The sequence below is a fragment of the Triturus cristatus genome, chromosome 9 (assembly GCF_964204655.1).
Source record: "Triturus cristatus chromosome 9, aTriCri1.1, whole genome shotgun sequence".
NCBI lineage: Eukaryota > Metazoa > Chordata > Amphibia > Caudata > Salamandridae > Triturus > Triturus cristatus.
In genome coordinates this window covers 1,141,777,215-1,141,803,498 of record NC_140592.1, presented here as the reverse complement: position 1 = coordinate 1,141,803,498, position 26,284 = coordinate 1,141,777,215, and the positions used below count along the sequence as shown (strand labels likewise).

General features: G+C 44.8%; 1 protein-coding gene across 5 annotated transcripts in view; it reads right to left on the bottom strand.

Moving 5' to 3' along the window:
• The window catches only part of MGA (MAX dimerization protein MGA), a 1,048,942-nt gene that overhangs the window by 601,548 nt on the left and 421,110 nt on the right, over positions 1–26,284 (bottom strand). For all 5 annotated transcript variants that reach the window (XM_085627074.1, XM_085627072.1, XM_085627075.1 and 2 more), the window contains exon 8: positions 10,943–11,583. In XM_085627074.1, coding sequence (XP_085483200.1) covers positions 10,943–11,583 — 641 coding nt within the window. The remainder of the gene's footprint in view (positions 1–10,942; positions 11,584–26,284) is intronic.

Here is a 26,284-nt window from a genome sequence, read left to right as displayed (position 1 = left end):
CATCAATATTCATGAGGCAGGTTGCAATTTGTGACCCATTGGGAATGGGCTACTATCACAGAAATGGTGGCCTGCTGGGGAAAGCAAACCACCATGTCTGTGTTTGCTTTTTAAATAAAGCAAAAAAAATTTCAAATGCAGCTCGTTTTTCTTAAAGGCAAACGAGATGCGCTTAATGAAAAGTTTTCACGTAATTTTTCACGAACAGGCAGAGGTCCGGGGGACCACTGCCTGCTCTTAAAATTTTTTTTGCTGCCAAACACAATGAGAAAGTGGTCCCATGGGGACCCCTTCCCGTTTGTGACTGGCTTAACATCAATTTGAAATTGGTCATAACTGCGATTGTTTTGCGATTGCATTTGCGGTCGTTAAACAATCATACATCCCCATGCCACTCGCACCCTTGGCACACCCCTTGGCACACCCCTTTCTAATAGCGACTTGCAAACTACATTTTACAAGTTGGTAATAGGTTACTGACTTGAAAAATAGGGTTTATACAGGCAACAATCCTTTTTAGCGGTAACAAACGGGCAGATTTTCCATTTGCAACCACTAGAAATGGCTGTAAGCATCTGTTCTTGGCATGTAGTGCTGAAGATTCACATGCTTTGCATACTCCTCCCATCTAGTATTGGGTCTGAATGTGTGTAAGTTGATTTTCTTCGAAGAACTCTTTCGAGTCATGAAGTAAAGTGACTCCTCATTTTCCTTATAATGTGTGTAAGTTGATTTTCTTCGAAGAACTCTTTCGAGTCATGAGGTAAAGTGACTCCTCATTTTCCTTATAATGCACACAGGTATCGATTCCTTTGAAGATTGTTTCTTGGAGTGTAAGCAAGTGTGAGTAAAGAGATGCCCATGCAAATGCAAAATATGTTTTAATGCGTTTTTAGTGTGTTTAAGAACATGAGAATGAATGGTGTGTAATATACCTAATGTCCAAAAATGCTGCAGTATGAGGATTGACAATTCCTCATGTTTTGAATCCATAAATTTTGTCCTATAATATAGTGATTCCCAAACAATTTAGAATAATAAACTTTCACAATCCACCTACCTCTAATGGATATGAGGAGGGGCAATTTTTTTATATGACTAAAGCTTTGTGTGGTAGCGCATTGTCATTTACAGACAACACATTTTCCATTGTGATAACCTCTAACTTTGAACAGACAGTTTTACTAATATCACTATATAGCACCCAGTAAATGTGTGAAAATCAGGTTTCTGTGAATATTTATCATTTGTGCATCACCATGTAAAGTATTTTGATTTGTTTGGAGGCTATTAACGGATTAGGTTACTTAGCCTGTAAGCATCTGTTTTTAGCACGTAGTGCTGTAGAATCATATGCTTTGCATGCACCTGCCATCTAGTGTTGGGTCCGGGTGTTTGCAAGTTGTTTTTCTTCGAAGAAGTCTTTCGAATCATGGTAATAGTGCGCATGGGCATCGCCTCCATAGTTAGATTTTTGTCCCGCAAGAGCGTGAGATTGGAGTATACGTAAGTGTAAGTAAAGAGGTCCATGCATATGAAAGGAATATGCTACTTACCAGTATGCATCTGTTCGTGGCATGTAGAGCTGCAGATCTACACACTTTTGCATAGATCGCCATCTGGTGTTGGGCCCGGATGTTTGCATTTTGTTTTTCCTCTAGGAAAGTCTTTGGAAGTCACGAGGTCGGCGATTCCTCCTTTGGATCGTATTGCGCATGGGCTTCGGCTCCATCCTCAGATTGTTTTTCGCCAGCAGGGAAAGATGGAGCGTGGTAACAACAGTGAAGAAACCCATGTGTGTTGTATCTAAAAAAGATATACTGGAACAGATACAGGTAGCCGGGGAGGCGGGTGGGCGTGTGTAGATCTGCAGCTCTACATGCCAAGAACAGATGCATACTGGTAAGTAGCATATTCCGTTCGAGGCATATGAGCTGCAGATTACACACTTTTGCATAGACTATATAGCAGTTCCCAACCTTAGCGGCGACCACCGGTATCTGTTGCAGTGGTTTGAAATAGTGTTTTTAGTACAGCCTGGCCCACACTAGCTTGTTGCTTGGTTTGCACATCTACACAATAGTGTTTAGTGAAAGTGTGCGGTGTTGACCATGTAGCTGCTTTGCAGATATCATCTAGTGGGATTTTCCCTAGAAAAGCCATGGAAGCCCCTATCTTCCGTGTAGAATGGGCTTTAGGGGGAACGGAAAGCGTTCGTTTTGCTTTGTGGTAGCAAATCTGGATGCATTTTACAATCCACCTAGCTATACCTGATTTTGAGATGGGGTTGCCCTTGTGTGGTGGAGAGAAAGAGACAAACAGTTGTTTGGTCTTTCTGAAAGGTTGTGTTCTTTGGATATAGTAAAGAAAGGCTCGTTTGACATCTAGCGTGTGCAGAGCCCTTTCTGCAACGGTCTGAGGTTGCGAGAAAAATACTGGTAATTCTACAGATTGGTTTAGGTGAAAAGGGGAAATGACTTTAGGTAGGAATTTTGGGTTGGTACGAAGAACAACCTTATTCTGGTGCATTTGAAGAAAAGGTTCTTGTATGGTAAGTGCTTGTATCTCACTGACCCGTCTAAGGGAAGTGATGGCTACAAGGAAAGCTGTTTTCCATGTGAGGAGTTGCAGTTCGCATTTATGCAAAGGTTCGAAGGAAGGCCCCATCAGCCTTGTGAGCACGATATTTAAGTTCCACACAGGTGAGGGTGGTACTCTGGGGGGAATTATCCTTTTGAGGCCTTCCATGAAGCCTTTAATGGCAGGTATTCTGAAAAGTGATAGGTGCTGCCTGTTTTGTAAGTAAGCTGCAATTGCTGCGAGGTGTAGCCGAATGGACGTATAGGCTAGATTACACCTTTGCAGGTGGAGTAAGTAGCATATGATGTGTTGTATAGACACGTCTAGGACTGATTGTGTTGTTATGGCAATAAATAACAAATCTTTTCCACTTGGCAGCGTAGCAGGCTCTAGTGGTAGGGCATCTAGCTTCTTTGATGACGTTCATACAGTCATCAGGGGGAAGGTTTAGGTACCCGAATTTTAGGATTTCAGGAGCCAGATTGCAAGATTGAGCTGCGCTGGGTCCGGGTGCCTGATCTCTCCATGGTTCTGGGTTAGGAGGCATGGTGAGAGGTGTAGCTTTTGGTGTGGTACTACCGAGAGTTCCAGCAGCGTGGTGTACCACGGTTGTCTGGCCCACGTTGGAGCTACTAGGATCAGTGTGAGGGAGTGCTGTTGTAGCTTTTGTACCACTAATGGAATGAGTGGGAGAGGCGGAAAAGCGTACGCAAATTTGCCTGACCAGTTCATCCATATCGCATTTCCTTTGGACAATTGGTGTGGGTATCTGGCGGCGAAGCTTGGGCATTTTGTGTTTTCGTGGGTGGCGAAGAGGACTATCTGTGGATGCCCCCACATTTGAAAGAACGGATGAAGAACCTGTGGGTGAAGTTCCCACTCGTGGATCTGTCGTGTCTGTCTGCTGAGCAGATCTGCCACAGTGTTTTGGACTCCTGGGACATGTTGAGCTAGGAGAAAGATTTTGTGGGGAATTGCCCATCTCCATATGCTCTGTGCTAATTGCGAGAGCTGTGGAGAGTGTGTGCCGCCTTGTTTTTTAATATAATACATGGCCGTCATGTTGTCTGTGCGAATGAGGACTGCCTTGCCTGAAATCCGTGGTTGAAAGGACTTCAGGGCTAGAAAGATAGCTAGTAACTCCAGATGGTTGATATGGAGTAACTTTTGTTGCGGCGTCCATGTGCCCTGCACTGTGAGGTGTAATAGATGAGCTCCCCAGCCAGAGAGCGATGCGTCCGTTGTTAGTATTATTTGGGGAACCGGGTCGACCTTTGGAAAGGTCTGTGGTGTTCCACCACTGCAGAGAGCGATGGGTGCGACCGTCTACCAACACCAGATCTGTCAGTTGACCCTGGGCCTGGTTCCATTGGCGCGCTAAGCACTCTTGGAGTGGACGCATCTGGAGTCTTGCGTGAGGCACTATGAAAATGCAAGAAGCCATCATCCCTATCAGTTGCATAAACACTCGTGCTGGAAGGGAGTGTTGAAGTATGAATTTTTGTCGAAAAGCCTGAATGCTTGCAATCCTGGACGGATTGGGGTAGGCTATTGCTTTTGAGGTGTCTATGGTGGCACCGAGGTATTGTTTTATGTGGGATGGTGTTAGCTGGGACTTTTGGTGGTTCACCGTGAAGCCTAGTTGGTGAAGTAGTTTGATTGTGGTGGGGGTGTGGTGTACACATTGGTTGTATGAAGTGGCTTTTATCAGCCAATCGTCCAAGTATGGGAAGACGTGAATGTGCTGTCTTCTGAGGTGTGCCACCACCACTGCTAGGCACTTAGTGAATACCCGTGGTGCTGTTGTGACTCCGAACGGGAGCACTTTGAATTGGTAGTGTTGTCCGTCCACTACAAATCTGAGGTACTTTCTGTGAGCATGATGTATTGGAATGAGGAAGTATGCGTCTTTCAAGTCCAGTGTGGTGAGAAAGTCGTTCTGGGAGAGGAGCGGAAGTCCCTGCTGAAGCGTTACCATGTGAAAATGGTCTGAGTGTATGTATGTGTTTAGGGGCGGGAGATCTAGAATAGGTCGTAGAGTCTCGTCCCTTTTTGGTATTAGAAAATATAGGGAGTAAACCCCCAAATTTTGTTGATTGACCGGAACGTGTTCTATAGCGTGTTTTTGTAGGAGGGAGATTACCTCCTGCTTTAGCAATGTGGAATGTTCTTGTGACATTGGGTGTTGCCTGGGTGGAATGTTTGGGGGGGGTAGATGTTAATTCCAGGCAGTATCCTGACTGAATTATTTGGGTCACCCATTTGTCTGAGGTGTTGGTCTCCCAGACATGAAGGAAATTTGTGAGTCTGCCCCCGACTGGAGTGGAATGGTCTGGGGGGAGCGGGGGGGAAGTCATTGGGTAGTAGGTGTTGCAGAACGGGCGTTGTTTGTTTTGCCTCTGCCCTTGTTGTTGTTACCCCTGTAGCCGCCTCTTTGGTAACCTTTTGTAAAGGTGGTCTGAGTAGGGGACTTGTACGATGTGGACGCTGTGTCTGAGGAGTAGCCTCTGGATGCACTTCGAAAGGATGAGCAGCGAAAGGAGCGTCTGGGCGGGTGAGACTGTAAGGCTCCCATGGATTTTGCTGTATGCGTGTCCTTTTTCATCTTTTCTAAGGCCTCATCCACCTTTGGCCCGAATAGATGTTCCTGGTCAAAGGGATGGTTAAGGATTGAGGCTTGTACTTCTGGTTTAAACCCAGATACCCTTAACCAAGCATGACGACGGAGAAGGACGCCGGTGTTAATGGCCCTGGAGGCTGTGTCTGCTGCGTCTAGGGCAACACGTATAGAGGTGTTTGTGATTGTTTTACCCTCTTGAATCAACTCGTTGGCTTTACTTTTATATTTTTCAGGGAGATGTTGCATTATGCTTTCTAATTCGTCATAATGAGCCCTGTCATATCTGGCCAGCAGTGCCTGAGTGTTTGCTATACGCCATATGTTGGCGGCCTGGGATGCTGTGCGTTTGCCTGAAGCATCTAGCAATTTTGATTCCTTGTCAGGTGGTGGTGCATCACCTGACGCTTGTGAGTTTGCCCTTTTACGTGCCGTAGACCACTAAGGAATCTAGTGGCGCTGGTCCTCTGATGTAAGAGGGATCTGAGGGAGCACGTTTGTACTTCTTTTCGATACGTGGGTTAAGGACCCTGGCTCTCACTGGGTCTTTAAAAACTTCTGCCGCATGCTTTACCACCCCTTTGAGCATGGGCAGTATGGAGGTGGACCTCTGTGTAGTCTAGGAGGAAATCTTCCTCCACCGGGTCATTATTCATGTCCACCCCATGATAATGTGCTGCTCTTTGCAGAAGATGGTTAAACTCTAGTGAATCTTCAGGTGGAGATGGTCTAGAGGGGTAAATATCGTCTTGTGGAACGTTGGGGATATCTAGTATATGGTAATCGTCCCATGGATCTGGAGATCCTGTAGGGGTGGGGTCTTGTGGCACATCCCCTGTATCATAATATGGGTCCCCATGATCATCATCGTCTGGAGATGGAGTAGGAGAACGATGAGGTGGGGGTGGAGGGGGTGGAGGTGGGGAAGGAGGAGGAGGTGGAGGAGGAGGGGAAGGTATTCTGAATGGAGAGGTAGCAGAGTCCTTCCTCTTTGGAGGTGGAGGCGGAGCAGGCTTCTCCAAATGTCTCTTCTTAGTAGAGAGCGTCAAATGTCCAGTTTTTGGATCCTTGGTAAGAGTTTTTTGCAAGGGATCCAGTGTAAATAACTCTGGTGAGGTAATTTGGTCCGTCGTCGTCGAAGGCGTCGGGGCCGATGATTTTTTAGGTTTTTCCGTGCCGGTTTGTTTGGAACCCGGCTTGGGACCCTCCGGTCTCTTGGTCGGCGCCGAGATGTGCTTCGGCTTGGGAGTGTCGGTGCCGGTGGCCTTGTGTGGTTTGGTCGGCACCGAATGTGGCGTTGGTGCCGAAGAGCTGGGTTTCGACCCCGAGGGCTTCGGTGCGGAGCTCGGTGTCGAGGTGGAGGCCATCTTCTTTTTCGGTGCCGAAGTGTGTTTCTCGGCACCGGTGGCAGGCTGGCTCAAGCCCGAGCCGCCGGAAGGCTTACTTGGCTTCTTCACCGGGCCCGAAGGTGGGGTGTGTGAAGCAGTGTCTCTGGTCTTGCCTAGGCCCGGAGGCGAAGGCATGACCGAAGCCTTTTTGGGTGTCGGCGCGGGTGTGGGAGGGGGTAGATTGGTACTCACGACCCTCTGCGCTGGGGTGATGTCCTCCACATCTGACACGTCGGCCTCGGAAGCGCTGACGAGGTCCTCTTCGGTACGATGATGTTCCGGATCGTCGATGTCGTCTCCGAAGATGTCGACTGGAATGGACGTCGAGGAGTGTGCCATGGTCCTTCTGGCTCTTCGGTCCCGAATAGTCTTTTTGGATCGGAAAGACTTACAGGCCGGACAGTCTCGAGCCTTGTGTTCCGGGGAGAGGCAAAGGTTGCATACCTCATGAAGATCGGTGTGGGGAAATTTGGACCCACATTGAGGGCACTTTTTGAATGGAGTTCTTTCCATAAGCCGGGACCGGAGCCTGGGTAGGCCAGAAGGCCGCCGTCGACGACTGTAACCGAAGGTTTGTGTCGATGAGAAGCGCGTTGATTGAAGAGATCGTGATTGAAACAATACAGCGATTGGGGTGAGGATTGCGCGTCGATCGTCTAACTGGAAGCTGTTAGGAACCGGAGCGCGAAGATCCCATCCGAGCCCGATGGCGGAAAAAAACAATCTGAGGATGGAGCCGAAGCCCATGCGCAATACGATCCAAAGGAGGAGTCACCCACCTCGTGACTTCCAAAGACTTTCCAAGAGGAAAAACAAACTGCAAACATCCGGGCCCAACACCAGATGGCGATCTATGCAAAAGTGTGTAATCTGCAGCTCATATGCCTCGAACATATAGATTAGAACTGCAACGACCATAGGTGTCTGGGGAGGAGGGTAAGTGCATGTGAATCGACAGCACTACATGCCAAGAATAGATGCTTACAGGGTAAGTAACATAATATGAACGAGGCATGTGTGGCTGTAGATACGCATGCTTTACATAGACCGTATGTTGCAGTTGTTTGAAAAAGTATACATAGCACGGCCTGACCTACATTAGATTGTTCGCATGCTAGAACTTCCCATAATAATGCTTAGTAAATGTGGTGTAGACCGTGTAGCTGCTTTACATATATCAGCGAGTGGGATATTGCCCAAAAAAGGCATGGAAGCCCCTATTTTGCGAGTAGTTTGCTGTAGGGGGTATTGGTAAAGTCCTTTTGGCTTTGGTTAAACATGTTTGAATACATTTAATTATCAACCTGACAATGTCTGATTATGATATAGGCTTTCCCTTGTGAGGTGGTGAAAAAGCAACAAAGTGTTGTTTAGTTTTACGAAAGTCTTTAGTTCTGTCCATGTAATACATTAGAGCTCTTTTAACATCTAATGTATGAAGAGCCCTTTCTGCAACCGAGTCTGGTTGAGGAAAGAATACAGGTAACTCAACAGATTGGTTAAGGAGGAAAGCAAAGACCACATTTGGAAAGAATTTTGGGTTAGTGCGAAGAACCACACTATCCCTGTGTAGCTGGAAGAAAGGTTTCTCTAGGGTTAGCGCCTGGAGCTCACTCACAAGCTCACTCACATGTCTAAGTGAAGTGATGGCATTAAAAAAATGCAACCTTCCAAAATAGACATTGGAGGGAACAATTATGTAATGGTTCAAACGGTGAACATGTATGTCTTGTGAGAACAATGTTAAGGTTCCATGTAGGTGCAGGTGGAACTCGAGTTGGATTCACTCTCAAGGCCTTCCATAAAAGCTTTGATGACTGGTCCTTTAAACAAGGACAAGTGTTGTCTATTTTGGAGAAAGGAAGCCACTACAGCTAGATGCTATTGTATGGAGGTGAACGCAAGGCTAGAGATTTAAAGATGTAGAAGGTTAACAAACAATGTTTTGTATTATAGCGTTAAATAGATTGATGCTGTTATGACAATAACAGACAAATCTTTTCCATTTAGCTACATAGCATGCTCTAGTAGTGAGCCTACGAGCTTCTTTGGGAATGGTCATACATTCAGGTGGGAGATTGAGATATTCGAATTCTATGACATCAGGAGCCAAATTGCTAGGTTTAGGTCCCTGGGATTTGAGTGCCTGAATTTTCCATGGTTCTGAGTGAAAAGGTCAGATTTGAGTGGAAGCTTCTCATGTGGAACTACTGAGAGTTCGTGCAGTGCTTGAACCAGGGCTGTCAGGCTCATGTGGGAGCTACTAGTATGGCTATCTGAATGAGCACAGAAAAGGAGTGAAGTGAAACAGCGTTTCTTTTCAGAGGAGTTTCATAATCCGAGGTGAATGCAACTGTTTTTCTGGCATTCTTCAATGTCAGGGCAGGGAATAAGTGAAATTGCAGAAACCTAATATACTGAGTCAATGACAACACCTCTGGAGTACAAACAAACAAAAGGTGTAGGCACCATAACAGACATTGCTGGAGCCTGTATCAAAGACAATTGTTGACTGATAGTATTGTGAAGATGGGTGGTATAAATTTGTTAGTAACAGACCTCTGGACCAACTAACCTGAGGCAAAAGCTTCTCTGGTTTCAGCTTTAAAGGGCGCAACTGCACTGGTAAAAGCTCTTGAAAGGTACTAGCCATGCTTCTGTGAAGGCCTTAATTTGAGCAGGATCAGCATCATTAATTCTAAGGAGGAATTATAGATCACTTTTTTTTGTACTTTTTTAATGTGTTTTCCTGATGGTGTGATAATAATTTGATGTGGAGTGAGATCTTGAGATGTATGCTCATGATACCAATGATGTGGGAACTTATCGTTGAAGGGAAAGCTCCTCTGTCTAAGAATATAGTGGCCACAAAAGTGATAAGTGGCTTTGATCCTTCCCTGTAAGACCTCAGGAAAATATTGTCATTCCTGGGGTGCATAGAAACACGCAGATAAAAAACAGAAGAGCACCACTGTTAGAACTGGGGGTCTCGAGTTGGCAGAGGTAGGTACCTTTGTCCAAGTAGGGTCCCTTGTTTCTAGTCAGGGTAAGGGGGATTCACACTTAAGATAACCCCTGCTCACCCCCTTGGTAGCTTGGCACGAGCAGACATGCTTATCCCAAAGTTAATGTGTAAAGTATTTGTACTCATAACGCACAGTAATAAAGTGATAAAACCGTAAATTGTCCCCACACCAGTTTAGAAAAATAAAGTATCTTTATCTAAATGCAACAAGACCAAAACGACAAAAATCCTTCACACATGTAGTAAAATAGCACTTAAAAACAGTTATTTCCAAAATAAAGCTTGCAGAAAACAAATAGCTCCACCTGGGGATATTGGGACTTTGTGAGAGCAATAAATCCAAAGTACGGTGCTGACTGCGAGGTGCGCAGCATCGGGCACAGAGCCACACGGACCCTCAAACAAACAGTACCTTTGGACAACGAAGTCTATGACTGTTGTTTGGATATAAAAATTGTGGAACAAAAAAATTATTTTGTGTGTTATATGTCATATGTGTGACTGTAAGAGAGTCGTTTTTGATGTTGTCCATTAATGTTGTAATGACAGTCATTAAGTGTTTGTCTTGTTTAAAATTGGTTTGTAGTGTATTTGTGCAGTTTTGAATTGTGATACATGTTACACGTGATAAGATGTATATAAAATATTTTTTAAATTAAAAAATATATTTTGGAATAATTTTGAATGAGGGTGACATTAATTTGGTTGTTGTCACTTTGGTGATTTGTTCTTCAAACAAATATCAGTACAGGCAAGGTGTTTGTTGCAGTTTACTTTCTAAAAGTGGCATTTTCAAACACACAATTTAAAAGCCATTTCGAGTCCGATTTAGAAACCTGTCAACGGAACCCAATCCAAAACTAGATGCCTGAATTTGCAGTTGACAACATAGTGGAAACACAAAGCAATGTCCCAGCAAATTTGGGGGTCCAGTTTTTTTGTAGATCGCAGAAATAAAGGCACTAACATCACTGAAGGAGTGAGGCTTTATGAGCCAGATAGTGTTTTCCAGGGATGAGGTCCACTGGATCAGTCACACCTAGTGCCAGAGGGGTAAACTGCAGGAGAAAATTCAAGTTGCAGTCTGCTGCCTTAAGATACCGCAAGATGTAGAAATTGCATGATAGAGTCCTAACAGAAAATCCAACGTGAAGAAAGAAAAACAAACTAATATATTCAGGAAAATCAATGTATTTATGATCCTCTCTAACACTAGATGAAGATTAAAGAGCATATCGATTACTGGAGACATGCGTCCCAGCAAACATATGCACATTCCCATTACCATTACGGAAAATTAACAGTCATGTATGATGAGGGCCTGTGACTTACCTGAGCTGTTAGTAAAGTAGCCAGCGATACATCTGCTCGCTCCTCAGTGATGTAAGTGCGAGGTTTTCCATCCCATAATGCACATTCCTCAAGGTCGATCAGTTTCAAATACGATTTGGATACTCGAGGGAAACAGGCAGAATTCTGTTGCTGCTGTTGAGCCTGAGCAAGATTGATCTGTTTGGGTAACATGCTCTCATCAAGAGCTGGCAGCAAAAACTTGTGTATCATATTTGCAGGAGGATTAATACTGTGAGAGGTGGCCTTTGTGAGCACACTCTGCAAACTGTATTTCGCTTTTACTCTTCCAGTAGAGGGCAGTATGCGCCTATACACACGCTTTGCCTTTGTGCTGGATGATGCCGACTTGCTCCGTCCTCTAACCTGCTTCCTGGCAGGTGGCGAAGAAAGAGTTTTTAAAGTGCTAAATGGAGAAGAAGTTGATTGTTTTTTTAGGACACTGTCAAGTGTTCGAACATAGCTAGTGCTCTTAGTTGGAAGTTGGTAGTTGATCGGTGGGGTAACAACAGGAGGAGGATCAAAATCGCTTTCCATCAACTTTGCTTCATTCTCTAGGTACTCATCTAGTTTGTCACTGCAAAATGCTGATCTGTTTTTCATAGGGGCCCCAGAGACACCTCCTATCAAAGAAATAAATTGCACATATTAAAATGTTTTGAATCCATAAATTGTGCCCTATAATACAGTGTTTCCCAAACATTTTAGAAGAACAAACTTTCGCAATCCACCTACCTCTAATGGATACGAGGAAGGGCGATTTTATAATGTAACTTAAGCTTTGTGTGGTAGTGCATTGTCCTTTACAGACCACATTTTCCATTGAAATCGCCACTAACTTTGCACAGACATGAAGTATTACTAATATCACTGTGTGGAAATCGGGTTTCTGTGAATATTTGTCATTTGTGCATCACCAAGTAAAGTGTCTTGATTTGTTTGGATCCAATTAAAAGATTAAGTTACTTACCCTGTAAGCATATGCTCTTGGCAAGAAGTGATGTAGATTAAGGTGGCTCCTCCTCTTGGTAATAGTGCGCATGGGCATCGACTGTTAGATTGTTTTCCCACAAGAGGGTGAGAATAGAGTTTAAGTAAGTGTAAGTTAAGATGTCCATACATATGAAAATATAGATAAGAACTGCAACAACCATAGGTGTACGGGGAGGAGGGTGGACGCATGTGAATCTACAGCACTACATGCCAAGAACAGATGCTTACAGGGTAAGTAACATAATCCGTTCGAGGCATGTGTGGCTGTAGATAAACATGCTTTGCATAGACTGTATAGCAGGGTCCACCAAAAAGCAGTGACTAAACAGTGGACATTGCAGTTGTTTGAAAAAGTGTATGTAGCACCGCCTGTCCTATATTAGCTTCTGGCACGCTAAAATTATGCCTGGGTGGAGTTTGCGGAGTTCCGCATAGCAAGTGACAAAAAAACTCTGCAGAAGTTCCGTAAGCAAAGGAGTGCAGAGCGAACTGCCATTTAAGCCGACCTTACCGTTGGCGATCGTGAGCGGGGAAGCTGATCTTCCTGCCGCTTGGGTACAAATTTGACCCAAACGGCAACTTGCGCTCGCCAACTTTCTGTTGGTGATCGAGAGCGTGGGAAAAACTCAGCTCCGCTATGCAGAGTGGAGATTTAGGCACTTTGCGAGCTCCGCCGAGTGCAGAAAACTCCGCTAAAGAAGCAGAGTTCACCGCCCAGGGTTAGCTAAAACATCCACACAATAGTGTTTGGTAAATGTGTCTGGTGTAGACCATGTAGCTGCTTTATAAATGTCAGCTATGGGAATGTTGCCTAAGAAAGTTATAGATACCCCTATTTTACGGGTAGAGTGTGCTCTAGGGGGTATAGACAAAGTCAGTTTGGCTTTCACATAGCATGTCTGGATGCATTTAATGATCCATCTAGAAATGCCCGATTTTAAAATTGGTTTCTCTTTATGAGGGGGAGCAAACGCAACAAAATGTTTTGCGAAAATCTTTCATCTTGTAGATAGAATACGGAAATGCTCTTTTAACCCCTTCGCTGCCAGGCCTTTTCACCCCTGTGCAAAGTCTTTTTTGGGCTATTTACGGTAATTCACACTTAGGCCCCTGTGGCTTTTTGACCATATAAGGTATCCACGCCAAATTTGCGTCCTTTTCTTCCAACATCATGGGGATTTTAAAGGTACGCAGTTTGTTGATTCCACTGGAGAGGAAAAATGGGAAAAAGCGCTGCAGATGAAAGAGTCTGTTTTTTTCCCTGCAAATGGTATCAACAAACGATTTGTGGTGCTGAAATCACCATTGCTTTGGCATTTTACTGGGACAGCCTATTTTTGCTATTTTTGTGCTTTCAACCTCCTTTCAGTCAGTGGTAGAAATGGGTATGAAAGCAATAATGGATCCTGGAAAGCTATACATTTCAGAAAAGTAGAGAAAATCCTGAAGTCAGCAAGGGGTCATTTGTGTAAATCCTTCAAGGTGTTTTTTTATAGAAACTAACAGTTGAAAATAGGAAAAATTGAAAAGGAGTTGAAAATATACAGCAATTTGTGCCAATGTTTTCACCTGTAATTTCTTCTAAGTATGACAGATTTTTAAAAGTAATATACTGTCTCATCCCCTGGACCCCTCTGGTTGTGGGGCTATATAGGGCTTGTAGGTTCACCAACAATCCGAGGAACCCAGAGCCAATAACTGAGCAGCGTCTTGCAATGGTTTTTATTGTGTACCGGATATATAGCAATTAATTTGGGAAAATATAAACAGTGAAAAATCAGAATGAAATATACCTATGTATTTCTGAAATGGGAACAAAATATAGAGTTTAGAAACAGTAGCTATTTGTTCATCTACGAAATTGTGGGTACCCATATTAGCATGTGAATTATAGGACATTTTTCAAAGTGACTTATTTTTTCACATTGTCTTACATTTGGAAGGCAAAAATGCATCGAAATCCAATAGGTAATAACAGTTGCTGCACAATTCTATGCTCCCTTAATTCTCCCGATAAAAATGGTACCTCACTTGTGTGGGTAGGCTAAGTGCCTGCGATAGTAAACGACCCAAAACGCAACATGGACACTCCACATTTTTACTGTGAAAACATACTCTTTTTTTGCACAGTGCCTAGATGTGGATTTTTAACCCTAGCTCAGCCCGCACATAGGGTAACCTAGCAAACCTATACATTTTTGAAAAGTAGACACCCACAGGAATCTAGGATGGTGTGACTCGAGTGGCTCTCAGCAGGTTGTTACCCAGAATCCCTTGCAAACCTCAAATTTCGTAAAAGAAAAACACATTTGTCTCACATTTCTGTGATGGAAAGTTCTGGATTCTGCGTGGATCCACAAAATCCCTCCCACCCTGCATTCTCCAAAGTCTTCTGAGAAAAATGGTACCCGAGTTGTGTGGGTAGGCCTAGTGCCCGCGGCAAGAAAGGGCCCAAAACCTATTGTGGAGACATCACTATTACCTATCACAAAACGACCTGGTTTTGCAAGGGGGGTCACCTTGGTTTTTGGCCCCGGGCTCGGCAGCCATATAGGGAAACCTACCAAATCCACACATTGCTGAAAACTAGAGAACCGGGGAGTCCAGGGAGATATGGCTTGCGTGGACACGCCTCCGCCCCCCACATTTTCGTACCCAGAATCCCCTGCAAACCTCAAGTTTTGCTGAAAGAAATCACTTTTTTCTCACATTTCTGTGTGGGATCATTGGGCTGACAAACATTTCCTACCACCCAGCATTCCCCCAGGTCTCCCGATAAAAATGGTACCTCACTCGTGTGGGTGGCCCAAGTACCCGCGATAGGCATCGGCCTAAAACGTATTGAGAAGACATCCTAATTACCTATCACAAAACGACCTGTTTTTTTGGGGGGGGGCTCCCCTTGGTTTTTGGCCCGGCTCAGCGGCCATCTAGGGAAACCTACCGAACCCACACATTTCTGAAAACTAGACACCCGGGGGAGATTGTGCGGACCCCCCCCATACTTTTTCCTACCCAGAATCCCCTGCAAACCTCAAATTCAGCTGAAGAATTCACATATCTTCCACATATTTTTGAGTGGGATATTCGTGCCAGCACAAATGTCCTACCACACAACGTTCCCACTTAGTCTCCTGAGTAAAATGGTACCTCACTTGTGTGGGTGGGGCAAGGGCCAGTGACTGGGAAGAGCCAAAAACGTAGGGATTAAGGGTATAGAACAGCGAATTTGAAGCGCTACTTTTTTTAAAGAAAAATACGTTTTAGCCAATTCTGCATTGGACACCTATACAAGTGAGGCATCATTTTACTCTGGAGACTGAGGGAACGCTGTGTGATAGGGCACACATTTTCTACTACCCAGCCTTCCCATCAGTGTCCCCATATAAATGATACCTTTCTTGTGTGGATGGGCCAAGTGCCTATGACATGGAAGGGCCAAAAACGTGTACAAATTGAGGGGGGGCCCAAAGCGGGTCTAAAAGGGCAGTTTGCTTATACATTTTTAGGCTGACGCTACTTTGGGCATCCACAGAAGTGAGATATCATTTTTCTCGGGAATACTGGGTAGTAGGAAATTTGTACCTGCATGGTGATCTTACAACTTACCAACACAGAAATGTAAGGACAATGTGACTTTGTAAGTACATTTGAGGTTTGTGGGGGATTCTGGGTAAGAAAACACTAGGGGATCAATGCAAGTCACACTACCGGCCAAGAGTCAGTACACGCACACAACCATCCACAGGCCACCAGCCAAGCGTCATCCATGCACACCGCCAGCCAAGCGCCACCTACGCACTCCGCCAGAGAAGCGCCATGTAGGGGGTATCTAGGGTTCCACCTAGATACCAGGGAACTTTTTTCAAATTGAATTAGGGGTGGGGGTTCTGAGTAAGAATATTTAGGTTGAGATGAAGCTTCTCATGTGGAACTACTGAAAGTTTGAGTAGTGTGGTGAACCATGGTCGATGAGCCCATGTGGGAGCTACCAGAATGAGGATGAGACATCTGCCTGAGCATACAAACCATAAATTAAATAAAAAAAGAGGGAGAGGAGGAATAGCGTAGGCAAATATTCCCAACCAATTCATCCATAGCGCATTGCCTTTGGATAGAGGGTATGGGAAACTGGAGGCAAAGTTTGGCCATTTTGCGTTTTCTGCTTACAAACAAGGCTAATTGTGGAAACCCCCACTCGTGGAAGTATGGGAAGAGGACTTGGTCGTGGAGTACCCACTCGTGGACATGTTGCTGCATCCTGCTGAGGAGGTCTGCATAGTCGTTGTCTGTTTCCGGGAGGTGTTCCGCCAGTAGATAGATTTTATGATGTACTACCAAACGTCAAATGGTCTGAGAGATGCGCGACAGCTGTAGGGAGTGCCCCCCCACCCATGTTTTTGTACATAGTACATGGCTGTCATATTTTCCGTTAGGACTAGGACAAACTTGCCTATTAGGTGAAGTAGAAATGCTTTTAACGCTAAGTGAACAGTTTGAAGATCTAGGTAGTTGATGTGGAGATACTGGTGTCCCAGAGACCCTGAAATGTTAAATTTGGGGGGTGAGCACCCCAATCTCTGAGGGATACGCCTGCAGTTAGCAAAACCTGTAGAAGAGGGCCGATGAACAGCCGCCCTTTCTGCAGGTGGTTTTGTGTGTTCCATCACTGCATAGAGTGGCGAGTGTGGCTGTCTACCAACATTAGATCATCCAGTCGACCCTTTGATTGAGTCCAATACTGTGCTAAACATTCCTGTAGAGGACAAATGTTTGGTCTTGCATGAGGCACTATGGCAATACATGATGCCATCATCCCCAGAAGACACATGAAAGTTTTGACTGTTAGGTGTTGATTGGCTTGAAATTGTGGTGCAGTGTTTGGATATGTGTAATCCTGGCTGCACTGGATAAGCTAGACATACACAAGTGTTGAGCATAGTTCCTAGATATGGTTGGAGCTGCGAAGATTGAAGATGGAATTTTTAAGTACTGATAGTCAATCCCAGCTGATGCAAAAGATTTATGGTAACTTGAGTGTGTTGACGACATAGGAGGTGTGTATTGGCTTTGATAAGCCAAACGTCCAGTTATGGACAGACATGAACATTTGGTCTTTGTAAATGTGCTCCTACCACTGCTAACCATTTGGTGAACACTCTGGGTGTACAGGTTACTCCGAATGGAATTTTTCCCTGCTATCACAAATCTGAAATATTTAAGATGTGCTGGGTGAATGGGGATGTGAAAGTATGCGTCCTTTAAGTCTAGGGCTGACATGGCGCCGTCTTGCTGTAGAAGTGGAAGCACTTGTTGAAGTGTGACCATATGGAAGTTTTCTGATAGCATGTAGTGATTGAAAGGCCTTTGATCTAAAAAAGGCCGTAAAGTGCCGTCCTTTTTGGAAATTAGGAAGTACATGGAGTAAATCCCTGGACCCTTGATGCTGTATAGGATCTGGCTCTATAGCTCCTTCAAGTTAAAGAGCTTGCACTCTCTGTTTGAGCAGTTCTTGATATTCCAGAGAGAGCCTGTGGTTGTGAGGTCAAATATTGAGAGGAATGCTGATGAGTTCCAGGCAATAACCATGTTGGACAATGTCCAACACCCACCTGTCTGATGATCTTGATTTCCAGGTGCTAAGTAATGGTGTAGTCGACTCCCGACAGGTGTAGGATGATAAGGGGGAATAAGTTAGTCTGTGTATGCATCCCGGATGGAGCGTTACGGGTTGGTGTACATTTTCCCCAACCTTGGGAGTTGTTACCACTACAATTGCCTTTGAAATATCCTCTAGATTGAGAGTCTTTGTAATATTGCGGCCAGTCTCTGGGTGTGTGTACGGATCCTCTTGTTTCGGATCGAGTCTTTCATGCATTGTCTCTAAACTCTGGGAGTGCTGTGGGAGCCGATTTCTGTTTCGGTGCAGGAGGTTTCGGAACAGAACCTGGTTTCACTTTCGGAACCGATACGGTGAAAGCCGAAGAGGTGTTATCTTCGCTTGGTGCGGAGCCGGAAGGCTTCGCATATGCTTTTGGTGCCGAGCCAGAGGGCGAGGCCACCGAAGCTGGTTTTCAGTGGCTACCACGGCCAGATGGCAGTGGTGGCCCAGAAGCCATTTGTTTTATAGGAACCTCAGGTTTTTGTGTGGGCAAGTAAGAGCTTGGAGTACTCACGGCACCTTGACACGGCAAAACGCCATGTGATTCCAAATCGATCTCTAAGTCTGAGTAAGACTCTTGAACAGAAAAGTCCCCTTCCTCTTCGGCAGCTGAACCTTCTAGATATTCCTTTTCTGGTTCAATATCTTGTTGTCCGGATATATCGGGCGCTTGTTCCATGACACTTCTCTGCATCTCTCTATGTCGTGCCGGTCGGTCCCCCAATCATCTTCTTTGTGCTCGTGGGATAAGAACAATAGTTACTTACCTGTAATCTGTGGTTTTCCTGTATTGGTGTCTTTCATAGATTCACATGCCTGAAGCATTCCCCGTCGTCGGAGTGGGAGTCCCACGGTACATAAAAAAGCAATAATTATACATATAATATCCAAAAAACCTAGGTAACATAAAACCAGGAAGTAAAGTAGCCCTAAGCTACAAGAAAAAAAACTTCCACACTTATGACTATTATAGTCATTATGTATAGTCCAAACTGCAGCCAATCAGGCGACAGCACCCACCAGAATGTTCTCCTCCGAGGCTCAGGCTCTCAGATTTTCTCGCACAGGAGTGACCAAAGTATAATAGCCTAAACCAGCCTCTGAGGGGAGGAGGGCGAGTTGCATGTGAATCTATGAAAGAAACCAATACTGGAGAACCACAGATTACAGGTAAGTAACTATTGTTCTTTTCCAGTTCGTTCTCTCTCTCGTTCTCTCTCTCTCGTTCTCTCTCTCTCTCTCTCTCGTTCTCTCTCTCTCTCTCTCGTTCTCTCTCTCTCTCGTTCTCTCTCTCTCTCTCTCTCTCTCTCGTTCTCTCTCTCTCTCTCTCTCTCGTTCTCTCTCTCTCTCTCTCTCGTTCACTCTCTCTCTCTCTCTCTCGTTCTCTCTCTCTCTCTCATATATACACTGTATGTATATATATATATACATATATCATGCAATGAAGTACCAAATTTGTCATAATCCTACATATCTACATTTGTGTTCAACATATGCAAAACAATTTCAAGACATAGAAACAGTATGTAATAAGCGTCTTATAAAAAAGAGCATAGTGGAGGAGGGAGAACAGAGGCTCACCTTATTTGAAAAGATTGCAGAGAACAGCTTGTCCCACTGACACATCTGCATCGCTTGAGGCCTCCAAACAGTAGTGCTTGGTAAAAGTGTGTCTGTTGGACCAAGTTGCCGCTCTGCATATTTGATGAAGAGGCACACAGGCAAAGAGAGCGGTAGATGAAGAAATTGCTCTCGTAGAATGCGCTCTTGGGGTTGCCTGCAATGGTCTTCCTGCCTATTGATTGCATAGACAAATTGCAGCAGAAATCCAAGGAGCTATGGTTGGATTGGAAACAAAATGTCCTTGACGTAATCTACCATAGGCTACCAACAGTTGGTCTGATTTACGGATTATTGCAGTCCATTGTAAATAGAACTTGAGACATCTTCTGATGTCAAGGGAATGCAAGGCACCTTGTTTTTAGTTGCACCCACGAAGTATGAAAATGCCCCCTGCAGTCCCAGCCGCTATGGGCCGCTCCCCCCCCCCGTACTGCCCCTGCCAGGAGGCAATCTTAGTACACAGGCCTGTGTTCCCAGTGGAGGGAGAGTCGATGCATTCACGTGTATGTAGCGCTGGAACCAGCTAAGGGAGGGGGGAGGGTGAGAAAAGGGCTGTTCAGTGACGACCCTCTGAGGCCACGTGTGTTTATTAAGAAGAGGCGTCCGCGTCCCTGTGTATGTGGGGGCCGAAGCTGATGTATGGGTGCTGCGGAGGGTCCGGGGCTGCCGAGTCCCAGGGTAGCCCGTGCAAGGGTTGCCTGAAAAATTCTGCTCCCACGGCTGCAGCTGGTACATCTCTCAATCACAGAGCAGTGGTATTAACAGTGAAGCTTGTTTTGCACTTGGTATCGAATGGAACCAACATATTAGTTGCACATTTCCTTCTTTGTCCTCAAAACACTACTGTTGAATTCCCCCACCGCTCCCACATGCCCAACATACAACATCACCCTTCCCTTTTTAAGGTTTCAAGTTTGTTGGACTAGAAATCTGCTTTTTCTGAACTTGTACTGTACGATGTATGGGTGCTGCGGAGGGCTGCCGAGTCCCAGGGTAGTCCCAGGGTAGCCCGTGCAAGGGTTTGGGCACAGTTGAGGCTATGAAATTGGGTGCAGATGCCCAAGGTGAGGCCTGGGGAGATGGGTTACTGAGTGCACAGGAGGGAAGGGGGGAGCACCTGTTGGGATCAGGCAGATCAGGGGTTGGGGGAGGTTATGAAGAGCCCAAAGGGTAGATCAGCTGATGAGTAGGCTGCTAGGACCTAGAACGGTGGCTACTGAGGCCAAGAGATTGGACCTGGGGGGCTAGCATAATTCTGGCGCAAGTAGGTTGTGCTGGGCTGGCTCCCTCCTGCTGCCTAGTGAGGGATGAGGGGGTGTGTTGAAAAGAGATGTTGTTTTTCTTGGAAGGTTCATATAATTAAAGCAGGGCCAGGGTATTGTTTAAAGCTGATGACTATTTTAAAAAGAGGTATGGGAACACTTCTGCGCTAAGGTTGTGCTGCTCATGAGTGGTGGGCCAATACTTGGCTGTTTTGGACTCTGTGCTACGGCTGGGCTCTAGGAATTTGTGGCCTAGAACTGCCGGGGCTGTTGTGGACTAGGATGGGCAAACTGTGGGTCTATGGCAGTGGACTATGTGTTTAGGGCTAGGCTTTTGAGGGCTGTGGCCTAAGGGGATTGGTACAAAGGTGGTTCTGGGTTTGATGGAGTAAGGGCTAACCCACTGGAAATGTGGGCTAGGGATACTGCCTGTTTTGCTGAGGCTAAGACTTGGCAGCTGGTATGATGCTTTGGTTCTGGACCACCAGAGTATGGGATTGTGGAACCAGCTCTAGGGTGCTGGAATGTGGGGACACAGCAGGGAAATGCATGACGGTACCATATTTCTATCCATCAATTCCTATATGAGACATTCTCAGTATCACTGCAGAAGTGACAATAGGGTCTCTCTGACAAAAGCAGTAACCCACTGACCTATTTACATTATGTGTACCTCTCGAGAACTACTATGGAGTTACTAGAAAGTAACTTTACTTGCCTTGAAAAACACAGAAAGAGTAAGAAACACTTTCTGTTCTTGGTAGTAAATGTAAGCGCTATGTTTCATTGTCTGCTTGTAGCCCAAGGTTTAAACTTTCACTGAACTCAGAATGCAGGCGAACAACAATAGCTAATGCCGCCATGTAATGACTTTGTGTGTTTAGCTTTCAGTGTGTTGCACTCTCCTGACTCGCCTGCTGCTGCAAGGTCCTGACGTCACTTCCTGTTTACCACTTATTAAGGTAAGCCTGTTAAGTTTAGGGTTCAAAACTTCCTTGAGGTGCCCCGTTTACCTTTGCACTTCCATGTAATTATTATTATTAGCACACTGTTTAAAAAAGAGGTTGTCAGTTTTGAATTCGGTGGGCCCACCCGGCCTTCCATCCTTATCAGGTCGATAAAACACCTAGTTTTAAGTCAGTATGGTGTACACCTACGGTGAGGGTAACTCTTCAGAGCAAAAGCACATCATAAAACAAGTTAAAAAAACACCATCGGTCCGACTCTGACTCCCCACTGGAAAAACTAGAATATGAAACCTTAAAGCTTTTTTAACTCCGAGGAAATCCGGCACAATAAGGCAACCACTACTGTGAGTATTTCTGCCCTAAGGGGCCAATTTCAAAAGTTATTCTTTTTCATAGTTTGGCCATGATGTCCTTTTGCATCATTTATTTTTGTGATATGCCAGATTGATTACCAATATAAAAAAAGATTGCAGAGGGCAGATTACGTAGCACGTCACCATTGCCTCCATCTCGCTCGCCCACACTCCCCGCATCAGCAGAAGCATGAGCGGAGGATACTCCTACTCCTATCTCACAGCGAAGACCTGGAACAACCTCCAACTCCAGCTCCAGACCGCCCCATCTATTCTGGAATTTCAAAATGTTCTTACGACCTGGCTATTTACATGAGTCTCTCGGACCCCGCAAGTGCCTAGGCACCATCTCGGGTGATTAGCTGAGCTCTATAAATCAACTTATTGAGTGAGTGTGTGAAGAAACCATTGGTATATGTGAACATATTATTGGCATCTGCAATTGTATGAGCTGGCTTCTCTCTGCTCCTCGAAAACTTGAAAACTAATCAGTTATCTTGAAAGGCGTGGACGTATTTTGATAAAGAAGAAATTATTTGCAACTAAAAATGTACAAGCTAAGATCAACGAGAAACATTGATGGATTTGAATGTCTTTCGGGTAAAATTCCTACATACCCAATTCCGCAGCGCAGATAATGGCTGAGTGTTTTGTCCTAGTCACATACAGTATTTTAAACATCAAACCAATGGCTGTTTAATTGTTGAATCCTTACATTAATAGAGATGGGCCGCAAACGCATGGGCATTGACAATTACGTACAGGAGTATGCTGAATTTGAAGCCGTATCCCTTAAAGGGATGAAAATGTTCACCTGCAAGTCACGCCGAACAACTGTCGACTTGAAAACAGGGCAGCGGATAATATCAAAGCCCACCTGAGCAGCAAAACCCACGAGAGACTTTCTTCTCCGGTCGTAAAGAAGGCTCGCATGGAGAAAATGACCACGGAGCAATGCACAACTCGTGCACGCCAAAATATTGAAGAGGCTGCGGATATCCCGCACAAGTTTGTGAAAGCTCTGTGTGAAGGTGGTGTTCCACTTCACCAGACTGATGGTCCAATTGGAGAGCTTATTAGGCAGCTGTGCCCTGCAGCAAGGACAATGTGCAAATCCAACCAAATGTACGAAAAATATCTCCCCGGAGTGTTTGAAGCACAGCTTGGAAACATACGTCAAGCTGTAGCAAATGTCCCTATCTCTTTAACAATTGAGGTGCATGGTGACCCAGCCATTGAAACATTGGTCACATATTACTGTGATGATGAAGAAAAGGGTCGCCGCTTAGCCTTAGTTGACATCACTATATCTGATGAGTGTAATTCTGCTAAAATTGCCTTAATTGTATACAGTGTGCTTCAAAAGTTGGGTAAATCATGGCATGATCTTGTTGCAATATGTTCTGATTCTGCATCCTATATGACAAAGGCAGTAACTGATTTGCGCGCTGCTCAGAGGATTAATACCATCCATGTAAAAGATCCATGTCACCTTATACATGCTGCTGTTTCCTATGCTCTGTCTCAGCCTGAGAACCGGGACATGTATGATTTTGTTATAAAGGCTGGAGCAGTATTTAAGTATGCGCGAAACTTAAAACGCATTTATTCTCAAGGAAACGTAGACGGAAGAATGAGATATCCAAGGGCGGTTGTTGTGATCCGATGGTTCAGCTGGTATGAGGGAGCAGTAAGACTTTTGGAAATAAGGCACTACTTCCTAGCTTTTGTAAACAATGAAGAAGCCACTGGATCCAAAATTGATCACCTACGTAAACTACTCGGCCCCAACAGTGCAATCCACAAATCTTTCTATGTGAAGATGCATTTCATTGTTAAAACTCTCATTGGTATCATCAACATTCAGAAGAAGCTCGAGTCAGAAGAAACACATGCCCACCAAATATATTCAGCCATAGAGGTTGACATGGCTGTGGCATTGGAGCAAGACTATACACAAGACCCAATGATCGCTAGTCTATTGCAAATGTTACCACCCAAAAAAGCAAATGCCCTAACAAAAGAGATGATTACTTTTAAAGATGCACTGAAAAACAAGTGGGATGCTGTACTAGCTCGTAACATAACTGGGCAAATGAGTTACAACTCTTTTTGGAAACGGGTTACAATCCTGGACCCGTTCAAGAAAGTTCAGTTTAGTCAGGATTACAAAGATTTATTCATATTGGTTGGAGCTTCTGATGATGTAATGAATGTTGTAGAAGAAGAGTTCAAGAAATATGTAATGCACCCTATCCCACAAAAAGACATCAGTGCAATGACATACTGGCGTTCTCAGAAGCAAGAATGGCCAACACTGTGTAATCTTTCTTTGAATCTTTTGGCCATTCCGGTATCATCAGCAAATATTGAACGGGTTTTCAGTGGTCTTCACTTCATTAACAAACCAGAAAGAGCCTCAATGTCCTCAAAGTCTCTTGAAATGCACATGGGCTTGTAATACATTGCCAAAGTCTTCAGCTGAATGTATTGTGTTGACCAATAACAACCGGGCGCAGGTGTGCCTTGTCAATGTTAATAAATGTGGAAAAATACTAGCTTTAGCGTTGCCTTTTGCTTGTGGCAAAAATAAATATGGATTAATACAGAAAAAAAGCCCAAAAAATAAATATGGATAAATACAGACGGAAATGGCTAAAAAATAAATACCGTAAAACCGGGAGCCCTATTTATAAACAATTCCAATAGACTTCTAGCAGTGCGGAATCCGTCATCCTCTCCGGACTCCTCTTCTTCCTCCTCAGAATCCAGTAATTGCTCAGGCAACTTCAATGGGGAGAGAGCTTCCAATGAGGAGCCACGTCTTTGTAGCAAAGAAGCTGCCGTTGTAGGCAGGGCAGAGGAGGCAGTAGCCAATTTTGCAGACCAAACTTGCAACTCTGTGCAGGAAGACAAAAGAGGCGTCGACGAATATGCCGTCGACAATATCGTCGCCGATGGGGCTGGCGTCAGGAAAGTTATTGTCGACGAGGCAGTCGACGACGAGGCAGTCTTCGTCGACGAGGAGGCCGTCGACGACGAGGCAGTCTTCGACAGCGAGGAAGTTTGAGACTACGTTGAACGACAAATCTCGACTCCATATAGCTGGTTCCAAACTGAGGTGGCATGGTGTGCAAAACAACGATGGACTGGAATGTGGCCCGAGTAATTATCAGTGGTTGAGATTAGTTTAAGCATTCCACCCATCACTTATTTGAATACTTCATTGGTTGTTCTAAGTGGGATGGGTATGTCCAGACTCGAGTCTTGTGCACACTGTCACCGGAACCAATCCATACCTGGTCGATGAGCCCTAATCAGGGTGAAAATTAACCTAGGTTTCTTGTGGTCTGGTTAAGGGAGACCTGGCCTGCCACTGTGGGATGGACTGTTCCTATTGGAACAGGGTCAAGACTAATTTGCATATGGTTGGGTCAAATCCAGAAAAAATTGTGAAGTACTGAGCAGAGCTCAGGGAAACTCCCTTTACACTACGTGTGGTAGAAAATCTGAGAGACTGAGCCTCTGAGGAGAACATTCTGGTGGGTGCTGTCGCCTGATTGGCTGCAGTTTGGACTATACATAATGACTATGATAGTCATAAGTGTGGAAGTTTTTTCTTGTAGCTTAGGGCTACTTTACTTCCTGGTTTTATGTTACCAAGGTTTCTTGGTTATTATATGCATAATTATTGCTTTTTTATGTACCGTGGGACTCCCACTCCGACGACTGGGAATGATTCAGGCATGTGAATCTATGTAAGACACCCTAATACTGGAGAATCACAAATTGCAGACCGTGTGAAGGTCCGTCTGCGGGTACTTGAAATGCCACCGAGGGCAGAATCGAAACGAAGTCCGTTCCGTCAGCAGAGTATCATCAAGAGAGTCGAATGAGTGTAACGTAGCCCGGATGGGCGAGGCCTGAAGGCCGCAATTTGCGTGTTCAGACCTGACTGAGAGTTTTCCGAATTTCAATATGCGTGGGATGGAAAACATGTTCGAAAACAATATCGACAAGGGTAGAATGGATTACGCACCAAGGGGATCCCGAAAACGTTCTCGAACCAGAGAGCTGTAATACACGTCCAAACCCAATGATGGTAAGAAAACCTAACAATGGAGTTGATGCCCATGTGCACTACTAGCAAGAGGAGGAGTCACCTTACATTGTGACTTGAAAAACTTGTTTGCAAAAAAAACAACTTGCAAACATCGGACCTAACACTAGATGCCATGAGTACGCAAACCCTGTGCTTCTACAGTCACACTTCGCAATTACCAAAAACTATGTGCTTCATTTTTGCTTTCCTAACTGCTGAGTGCATGCAGTTCATTTACAGGTATTTACATTTTGTTGTGTGTTGCAAAAAACGACATCCTTTACTGCAACATTCCCTGTACAGCAGCAAGATTGTCACATAATTTACTTTAAAAAACTCTTCTCACTTTGCAGCCAGAGAA